The 10,621-nt window shown below is 40.3% G+C and overlaps 1 protein-coding gene across 2 annotated transcripts in view; it reads left to right on the forward strand.

Annotated features, from left to right (window-relative positions):
- SATB2 (SATB homeobox 2) overlaps positions 1–9,821 on the forward strand; it is a 177,283-nt gene extending 167,462 nt beyond the window's left edge. For both annotated transcript variants that reach the window (XM_031452061.2, XM_064485121.1), the window contains exon 12: positions 7,481–9,821. In XM_031452061.2, the coding sequence (XP_031307921.1) occupies positions 7,481–7,942 (462 nt within the window). In that variant the 3' untranslated portion in view covers positions 7,943–9,821. The remainder of the gene's footprint in view (positions 1–7,480) is intronic.
- The last annotated feature ends 800 nt before the right edge of the window (positions 9,822–10,621 follow it).

Here is a 10,621-nt window from a genome sequence, read left to right on the forward strand (position 1 = left end):
TTCTCCCCCGCTGAGGTTTTGAGCTGAAATTAGTAGTCTTAAATGCTGATTTTGAAAAAAACAGGTGGGGGTTACCATTAGAGGGGAGAGCTAGGTTTATTGAAACTTAAGACAAATATCTCAGTTACATGATATTTTATACATAGTATATGTTTAAAATAGTGGCACTTATGCATTCATGTAACAAATTCTAATTGAGTTATGCACAGGGGCTTTCCCATTGTTCTAACCAATTGTGCTTATTGACGGTTACGTATATTTGGTCAGAATTCTTAGTGGAAGAATGCTTTCCTTCTTTGGATCAACTATTTTACATTCTGTTGTCATAGATGAGGCAAAATTAAATAAGTCAAAATAATTCTGACATTAACTCAAAATAAATGCAGACAAACGTCATCTCCTATCGCTGTGCAGCACCACGTAGGACCTGAAGCTCTGGTGGGGCTTGCTCCTCGGGTGAGGCTCGTCAGAGAGAGGGAGTGCGGCCACCGGGGAGATGCTTTTAACCTATTACCTATGCCCACGCTGGATCAGCCACCGTCTACAGTCACCTCCTTAATAATTTCTCATTTTCTCTATATAAAAAAGACCACAAAGTCTTGGCATATTATAAGTAATCCAGTTCACCCCATAATGATACAGTGAATTATATACTTTCCTAAACGTAATCATTCAAGATCTCACTTCCTTCCCTGCAGGCAAAAGCCATTATATTTTACACATGGATCCCAGCTGGTTTTCATTGAAGCCTTCAAAATCTATTTGAACACTGAGCAGTTTAAGAAGAGTTGCTTTATCTTTCTGGCTCAACTTTTGTCATGGTACCATTTTGTCCTTGTGTTTTCAAAATGTTCAGTTTTGAAGGCAGAGAAACAACATGTATCCATATTATGACTGTGCTTTGTCACTGAGCACAGAGGTGTTGGGTTTTATTTGGAAGTCGATGTCTCTTTTGAATATATTTACTTTTGTTTTCTGTATCTCCATCTTCGTGTTCATTTATACACATGTATGTCATAGTTCAGCCCAAAGAGATTTCAGCAAATAAAGAAGACACTTAACAAACTTCTAAGTTTCTATTTAATTATGTCCTACGCATAACTTATTCATCAACACCTAACTGTTGGAAACAGGACTCCTTTTTAGAAAGCTTTGTAAATTAATGGGTCCGATTACTATAAACACTCTATAAATCTTTGATAAATGGAATTTGTCTTCTCTTTGCTCTTTTAACCCAAGGTCAACTGTTTTAAACATAATTTCTTTTAGACATGATAAGCACTTCTGAGAAAGAGGGCAGACATCAGTTAAATGTACATTAACCATTCTCTTGAGGACGGGAGTGCGGATGCATCCTTCTGGATGCTTTTATGATAGTGTTGCTGTTTGTGATGCTACCTTGAAAGTCCAGTAATACATTACAAGCTGAGTTTTCCTTACTTGGTATGTGGATACATGAATGTTTCTCTTCTCTCTAGTGATTGTAGCGGTTTCAAGCCCTGCAGGGTTTGGGCTAGATCAGATTATATGGTTGCAGGTCCTTGTGCAGGTTGCCCCCACCCTGAGAGTAGAATGCCAAGGCCCTGCTGCTCTGGCCTGGTCACCCCTCAGTTGTCATCTCTGTCTGGCGGAGGGCTGTCCCACACTACTTGCTGTGATGATGATGGTGGTGGAAACGTGCTGTATCTGTGCCGTCTGACATGGTCTTGCACAGTGAGGTTATCCCACGTTGCAGATGTGGCTCATGTGATGGAGGGAACTGAGTTTTTTCTTTTTTCAGCTTTAATTAATTTAAATGTGAATAGCCATATGTGGCTAGTAGCTGCAATATTGGGTGGCTTGGCCCTTACCGTGCTGCCTTCCTTGATGGTCTTCAGAAACACGGCGTGTTCTGCTTCCCGGCCTTTGTGCTCGCTCTTTTCCCTTTTCTGGAATGCTCTCCCCCATGGCTTGGTCCTCCCTTCCTTCAGGCCTCTGCTTGAGTGCTGCCTCCTTAGGGTCATCAAGTGAAACAACTTCCTCTGCCCCCACTTCTCCTCCTTGCGCTTTGCTCCATTTTTCCTTATAGGATTTATTACTACCTGATACTTATGGTCCGTTTCCTCTGCTCTAGCTAGAGCCTTTGCCCCATTTTCCTATGTGGTCTTCTCCTAGAAGATGGGAGAACATAATGTTTAAGGGCATGGGATTTAAAATCAGACAGATATGTTTTAGATTCCCAGTCTTGCTATTTAGAAGCTATGTGGCTTCAAACAAATTACCTACACTCTCTGAACCCCAGTTTTCTCATAAAAAATTGGATAAAAATGCCTACTCTAGGATTACTGTGAAAATAAAATAAAATAAAATATATAACATTTAGGTCAATGTTAGGCTTATAATAAACTTTACACAAATACCACCACCTATTATTAATATTAATACCATTATTATTATTATTATTGAAGCTACTTAGATATTTCGCGGCTGTGAACCCTAATTGTCATACTGAAAAATCAACAATAGAAGCTGCAAAAAGAAAGAGGCTCTTAAATAAACCTTTTAAAACTCTCTTTATAGAAATTATCAGAAATGAATTGCTGACCAGATTAATTTCAGCTCAGTTGTGATGGAGGAAAATCCAAACCAAGACAGAGCTAGGATGAATTGTCAGGCTTCAGTTTACAAAGGTCAAGAGGAAATGGATGGATGGCTGTCTTTGCAGAATGATACATCCTGTTATTTGGGAAAATCATGTGAAGAGAGATGATGGACCTTCTGAACAGAAAGGTCAACTGCTGGGCCTGTTTAGAAAAAGAGGGGAAAAGATGAGGCTGAAAATCTGAGGACCTGGGCAGATTTACATAAATATCTGGGTAGTTGCTCCATTACACTTTTAAAAAATATCAGAAAACAGTCATCTGGGTGTGGGAAGAACTTGGTAGGAAAGCACGTATCTCTGTTCAGTTGGCAGGACGTTCTCTGTGTTGGTTGAAGTCATTGTAAATTTCGCGGTTTAAAAAAAATCAATCAGCCAGAAATCTATGCCGGAACTGTCAGATGGTCTGAGGAACAGGAGGGCGTGTTGTCCATCCAGCAGAAATCAGTGACTTGGCCTCATACTGGAGTTACTAGGGGCACTTGCTTGGAATAGGGACCATACTTGAGTCATTCTAGTTAAGTAACAAGGAACTTCAAGAAAAACTAAAATTCAGTTCAGTGGGACTTCAGAAACCTATGCTGTGAAGAAGAGGCTAAGAGAGTTGACATTATGCAGTCAAGATGTGCGGAAGTGAGAAAAGACGGCTTGATCCTGCCGTTAGGCGGAGGATTTTAGGAGAGGGTTTGGATGGGTCTCTCTGCCTCTGAAATAGTGTCTTAGAAGCAGCAGAATCTGCTCTGCCTCTGTTCAGAGTACTCACACTGCCAGGAGAAGCGCTGCACTGCAGAGGAGTTCCTTGATTGTCATAATAGTAAGCTAGTACAGTAGGCTAGTGAGGAAATGTATGCAGTTCTTTTTGCTAAAAATTATCTAGAGACAATAAACTCTCTGCTGGGAGTAATCAGAACATTTCAGGGGATTGAAGATAGTTGGGACAGATAGCCTGGGGACTCTTTTCATCTCAGATATTATGCATATTGTGATTGAAAGGTTGTGATTGAAAGGGCATTATAGCCAAAGAAAAGCGGTAGGGTAGCCGAAAAACCTCGAGCAGACCTTGTAGGTAACTTGTGAGACAGTTTTACTTACGAGCTGTTGGTTTTTAATGGAGGTACTGGGGATTGAACCCAGGACCTCGTGCATGCTAAGCATGTGCTCTACCCTCCCCCTAGAGCGGCCCCTTTTGTTATTCTCTGTTTGCACTGCTCTTTCTTCACCTGCTCAAGATGCAAGCAATAGTGTTTAACCTTCCTCATGCAAATATCGTCATGCCTCCCAACTCACTATAGAACTTTGACCTGAAACAAGATGTTTCACTTTGTTGATCATTTCTATTGCTGTTACTTCTCTGAGAAACATTTTCCTCTCCTATGATGGCAGCGACATTGTTGTTGATCCTTGGAAACTACTCTCTCAGACTGACAGCTCCCTCTGTTTATGATTTCTGATTTTGAGAGTTCTCCTGAGATGCTCTATGTTTCCAGGCTGTTCTTAGTCCAGATAGCACCTTCCCGAGGAACTGTGAGAATTAAATGAGTTAATGTATGTAAAGGTCCTAGGCCGGCCTGGCACAGAGTGAGTGTTCTGTAAGTGGGGGCTACTGTTACTGTTGTCTCTTTTCCACGTGTGGCTTCTCTGTATGCATGAGTTGCTAGTGCTGCGTTCTAAGTAAGAAGGGGAGGTGAAGTAGGCCCATTGGTGGGACCTCAGGAAAAGAACAGACCTGATCAAGCAGAAAGATTGTAGTAACTTCAAAGTATAGTTTTGGAAAATCTCTTTAAATCTAACCAACGCACAATGGAAAACCCCTTAAGAACCAATCTAATTATTTAATTAAATGGAACCGTTCTGCTGACTTTTACTACAGAAGGCAAGCATAATTTAGAAAATGGGGCATTTTAATTCTCTTTTGTTTTCCAATTAACACAATTGCTCTAAAAGGGGGTCCTGGAGCTTAAAGATACATGTTCTGTGAGTACATATTCCATACATAATTTCTCTCTCTCTCATCAAAAAAAAAAAAAAAAAAAAAAAAAACCACCTCACCTGTTGACGTAGAGTTTCATTTATTACAGTGCTCAGGCTGCCCAGATTACAAACTCAGAGCAAATGTCCTCCTGCCATCAAAGCTGCCCTGGGCAGGGCAGACCCATGTGCAGCCTCCTTTCCCCGCCGGCTATAATTAGGACGTTGAAGTAATGGAGCTCTCACTGTTTTGCTGATGCCAGCTTACCGTGGCAGACCACATGAGTTTACTCGTAGTCGAAAGTGGTAAAGAAAATGCCAGGAACATTCATTTTAATTGGTCAACATGATATGGACCTCAGTGCCACTGTTTTACCATCCTCTGTTTCAGATTTCTTTCTGCCACCAGCCGTCAGCGTATTATGGTGGATTTTCTTATCAGCATTTGATTATCCTTTTATTGTTATTTTGATTGTTACTCCATTATGAATTATTATTTAGAAAGTTTCATCCTTTTCTGCTTCCTTACCTAAGTAACAGTTTCATCTGCCCTAATGTTTATTAAATTCTACAGGAAAGACTGACACTTCCACATCGATGAGAAATTAGTTTTTCATTAGAGAGTCCCTGAGACTAAGATAGATGGCAAAGAGATTTTTTCCTTAAATGCCTGCTTTGATGCTGATGTTTTGCAGTTAAAAAGAAAAAAAAAGGGGTCATATGGGTAGTGTGTGGGGGTAGTAGTGGTGGTACCAGTGATTCTTTAGTGTAACTGGACATGTTTTCTTCTGCATTGATGGACTGATTGCCCCCTGAACTCTGGAAAACGTTTAATTTGTTACTCTAACATGGAAAAAGCCACATAAAATAGGAGAGAATGGTTAAAGAGAAATGTGTGATCTTTAAAAAGTGAACTCACTATTCTTAAACGTCTTGGTAGGATCCAGGAAGTTAGACACTGGTCTGAATGTAGGAAATGTGGGCTTTGCCTTCAGAGTTGACGTAACACTTGTAAATGGGACCCTTCAGAGTAGTCTTTTAGTTACACAGAACTGCCGCCGAGGGTGTAAGGCATGAGCAGTGGCTGAGTTCCTCTCCGGGGTCCCTGCTCCCTCTCCCTCTCCCCCTCCAGAAGCCCTTCGCACAGAGGCCTCAGAGGAGGACAGGGGCAAGTTGTTCTGACAATCTCCTCTGCATTGCTTTCTTCCTTTAGTCAGATTGAGGATGTTCATAAATAAATATTAAAATGGGAAACTATTTCATGCAGAGATGATGTGGAAGAGACAGTTAGGAAGATCAAGAATAAGCATGCCTAACTCGTGTCAGATGACAAAACTGAAAGAGGGCAGCAATGAGTCTAATGTCCTTTATTCAAAGGAAACAATCCATGGATTGAGAGGGTGCTCGCCACTAGGGTTTTGGGCAGGTTTTCTAGAGCATTAGAAGTGGCAGCATGGAAACAGCATGATTGGTTGTGACTGCATATCTGCCCTTACTTAGAAAAATCAAAGAACGAGGAAATGAGTATAGAGCCCAGAGCTGGCTTTGCATTTGGGGACTGGCTGACTGGATGCTGTGTTTCTGGTCAAGCTAGAGCATTTACAGCAACACGAAAGTTCAGTCTGCTGATGGGGCTCTCCAGGCAGGGGTGGCTCCATCGTGGGTCCAGAAATTTATTTAAATACTGGAGGTTTTTTTTTTTAATGAGTGAGAAATAGATAAAATGAGAGAGAAATTTAAATTAATTGCAACAACCAGAAGACTTTGACATGAAGGATAACAAAAAAAAAATAGGAAGTGTTTTACAAAACAAAGGATTTATAGTTTGTAGTGATATTGAGGAAGTCCATTTATTTACATATAAACTGGTCATTTAAAGTTCATAATTTAAGAAGAAGGTGTATCTTTAAATTAACTTGAAGTTTTTGTATTTTTTTAAAAAATAGTTTTTAAGGATCAAGAACGGGGCTTGAAAGAAAATAAAAGTTGCTCCGATTTTTATGGAGAATTGATTTTCTGACCAAATATACTCTGAGTAATTATGAGGCTGACATAATAATGACTCTCATTTATTGGATGTTCACCCTAAGCCAGAGGTGAATCAACTATAAACCATGGGCCAAAGCCAGTTGGTCACAGTTTTTGTAAATAAAGTTTATTGGAACATGGCCGTGCCTTTTTGTTTATATTCACACTACAAAGGCAGAGTTGAGGCATTGTAACAGAGATGGTATGGCCCTGCTAAGGCTGAAATATTTCCTATCTGGACCTTTGCTGAAAAGTTTTGTCAACCTCTGATTTAAGGTAAGCACTGTTTTCTACATGCATTATGTCATTTCATCCTTAGAGCATCTCTGAGAAATCAGTGTCCTACCCTTCTTTCACAGGTGATGACACTGAGGCTTAAAGATGTTTCGTGTCCTGCCCAAGGACACCCAGCTAAGTGGAAGAGTCTGGACTTGAATCCATGAGATCTTTTTTGTAGGGCCTGCACACTCCCTCTGGGTCCAGTTTCTTTGTCACTGGGCTTCAGAGACGTGGCGCATCATGCTGGTTAACTGCAAGGGAGACTCTGGAGCCAGATCCTTTGAATTCGAATGACTTTGGGCAACAAATGACTTAATTTCTTCACCTTTCAGAATGGAAACATTAGCAAACATTACTATTATTAACCTCTTGTTTTGTAGATGGGATTCTGAGCCTCCAGAAATTCTTTTAAGTTTTCAGAAGACCTGAGTTTGCAATGAGTACAGCGTTACTCCAGTGCTAGACAGATACCACGTGTTTCAGGGGGATGATGGCTTTTGAAAGGTGAACTAATGAATCAACTGTTAATGTGTGTGTGTGTTGTTTTTTTTTAATTTTAATTCTCAGGTCCTTCATCGGCAGCAGTCTCAGCCAGCCAAGGAGAGCTCCCCTCCCAGAGAAGAAGCGCCTCCCCCGCCTCCGCCGACTGAAGACAGCTGTGCCAAAAAGCCCCGGTCTCGCACAAAGATCTCTTTGGAAGCTCTCGGGATCCTCCAAAGCTTCATTCATGATGTGGGCCTGTACCCCGACCAGGAAGCGATCCACACGCTTTCTGCTCAGCTGGATCTCCCCAAACACACCATCATCAAGTTCTTCCAGAACCAGCGGTACCACGTGAAGCACCATGGGAAGCTCAAGGAGCACCTGGGCTCGGCGGTGGACGTGGCCGAGTATAAGGACGAGGAGCTGCTGACGGAGTCTGAGGAGAATGACAGTGAGGAAGGCTCGGAGGAGATGTACAAAGTGGAGGCTGAGGAGGAAAATGCTGAGAAGAGCAAGGCCGCGCCTGCCGAGATCGACCAGAGATAATGTGAACTCCTACCAGGCAAAGCAATACATCGGTCCAAGGATTTTCTGTTTTAGTTTCTTTAAAAACTTATTTTTTTGCTTTATTTTATTTTTGTCTTTTTTTTTTTTTGGTCTGTTTTGTTTTTCTTACCTTTTTTGATATTTCTTTGTTGCACAGGATACACCTGTAGACTGAATGAGTTCAGTATTTCCGAATCAGACATCGCCTTGGCAAAGACACTAAAGTGTTACGCTTTTACAACTGACTGGATCATAGTAATTAAAATCACGGGAGACTCTGCCTTCATTTTCCTCGCACTCATGGAAGAGACACCGGGCAAGTTCCAGGATGAGAAGACCTACAAAGTAAATGAAGGAAGCTACAAGTGTGTGTGTATATGTATATGTATATATCTATATATTTACATATATATATTAAATTGCATGGGACAGAGAACTTTACAATCCGAAAGAATAGACTGTGAAATGAGTTCTTAAAGAAGAGACTTGTTTATGTATTAAAAAAAAAACCACTTCACAGTGAGTCGCTTTGGCTTTTTGATAAACTGCGGCCTGCTCTCAGGGTGGGGTGACTATTTTTGAATTCCTATTTATTTTCTGTATTTGTCCCTGATTTTTTTTTAATTCTATGGCTTCCTATCTGGCAGCTTGATGGGTAATTTTTGAGGTATGTATTTAACAAAATAAATCAACACTGCCAAAAAAAAAATGAATGAAAGAAAGAAGAAAGTAAAGTGAAAAAAAAATCAGGGCACCTTAAAATGATACAAGTCAAATTAATCTTAAAGACACAATGCACACTTAAAATGATTCAATGTGTCCGTTATTCAACTTGTCATTACTGTAGTGAACAGATGAATTTCTGTGGAATTCCAAATGAGTCAAACTGAAATTCAGTACAGAGAAAACTTGTCCATTAGTGCAGTCTCGCTAAAATGACATTTTGACATTGGACGTATGGAATTCATAGTGTGAGCCACATTTTATTGTGAAATTTATTTACCTGCTCGTGGCTTCAAATCTTGAAATTAATAAGCCTGCTCATTTTAAAGTTGTTTATTGTTGCTGTTTTCTTTTTCTTTTTTTTTTTAATAGAAAATAGTTCAATGTAATGTTAAGTTAGAGAAGAAGTTGCTGCCCAGTTAATGGGGCTCCCTCTCAAATCAATCTCATTCCCTCCGTCTCCCGAAAGACGTTTCTCATGTCTGTTTCACTCTGGGCTTCCTCTTCTCCGCACACCTCCCATCCACCTAACCAGACATTTTTGGTCCCTGCTCTCACGAGCCTCACCCCTTCCCTGGTCTAGGGGCAGCCCTAACAGGAACCTGGTTTTGAATCATTGTGCAGCTCTGGGCAATAGAGTAAGCGAAGCAGTTTCAGTGGAATCACCTACTCATCATAAACGGAAACATTTTCCCAGTTACCTACATAGCAATTACCTTACGTAAAGCAGAACTAATGCCGTCTGGCTGTTGAGTGGAATGAGCATTAAAGCTGCACATCTACTATAGTCCTCCCAGCCACCCCTGGCTTCCCAGCAGGAGCACCAGTAGCCTCCCTTCCCACATCCACTCCTAGTCATTGCAAGAGGAGACCTCACCTCCAGGACTGGCCGAGAGAACCGAATCCATGCTTCAAGGTGGCTGCCAAACACTCCACGCAGTTGGATCTTTGTTTTGTTTTGTTTTGTTTTGAGTTGTGCTCTCATGCAACCTTGTCAAAGACCTCATGCAATATCACTTTGAAAGTTATTTTCTGTTTACTACACAAACATTGTAATATAACTGTTAATACTATTTATATATTTGAAAGGTATAAAAGGTCGGAGTTAAAAAAAAAAACCTCTATGTGTAGATAATAACTCAGAACTTACCATTTACAGGGAGAAGACATGTTGCAATACAAGCTAATTCTAGCTGCTCAGTAACCTCTGGAGTTTTTAAAGGGACATTTTCCTGTACTTTTTCAAATAACGATGTTTAAAAAATTATCTTGACATGAGCGTCATATACCTTTGCAAAAGGATGGTGGTTTGCAGTGAAGCCCTGGGCCCATCCTTCCTATTTCTGTAGTATGCTGCAGCTTTAATCAGAAAGTCCATGGTTGCTGCTTCCTGATCTCCGAGTTACTCTTTCCAAATTGTCTTCTTACACTGTTGCTGAAGGTCACTCTGTACACGTAATGGAAACTGATTTTGCCAAGCTCTTACAAGGTGGTTCATCGATCGATGGCATCCGCATTTGGTATCTTTTACACTTCAACCAAAAATTTATTAGGTATTTTTCAATGCTAAGTCTTGCCTTTTATTTTTTAATTTCACTGCCGAGTTTGCAGTGGTTCTAAGTGAATCTGTGGGCATTTTAGCCTGTGGTCTTGCCAGATCTTTGCGAATTACAATGCATATATGTCTATTTATTCAATATCTGTCATATAATATCTATTTGGAAGAAGAAACTTTCTCTTGTAGTGCCTCTTGACAAAGCACAATTTCCCGCCTTTTTTTTTTTTTTTGTGTGTGAAATGAAAAAACAAATTGTGTTTTATTGCGGTATCAACAATGTGAATAAGGATTAACATATTGTAAATGTTCTTTTTTCCATGTAAATCAACTATCTTTGTTATCACTAAGTGATAATTAATTTTTAACTTATGTGCATTGTTAGGCTGTTAGAATTTTTT

This window comes from Camelus dromedarius, chromosome 4, assembly GCF_036321535.1.
Source record: "Camelus dromedarius isolate mCamDro1 chromosome 4, mCamDro1.pat, whole genome shotgun sequence".
Lineage (NCBI taxonomy): Eukaryota > Metazoa > Chordata > Mammalia > Artiodactyla > Camelidae > Camelus > Camelus dromedarius.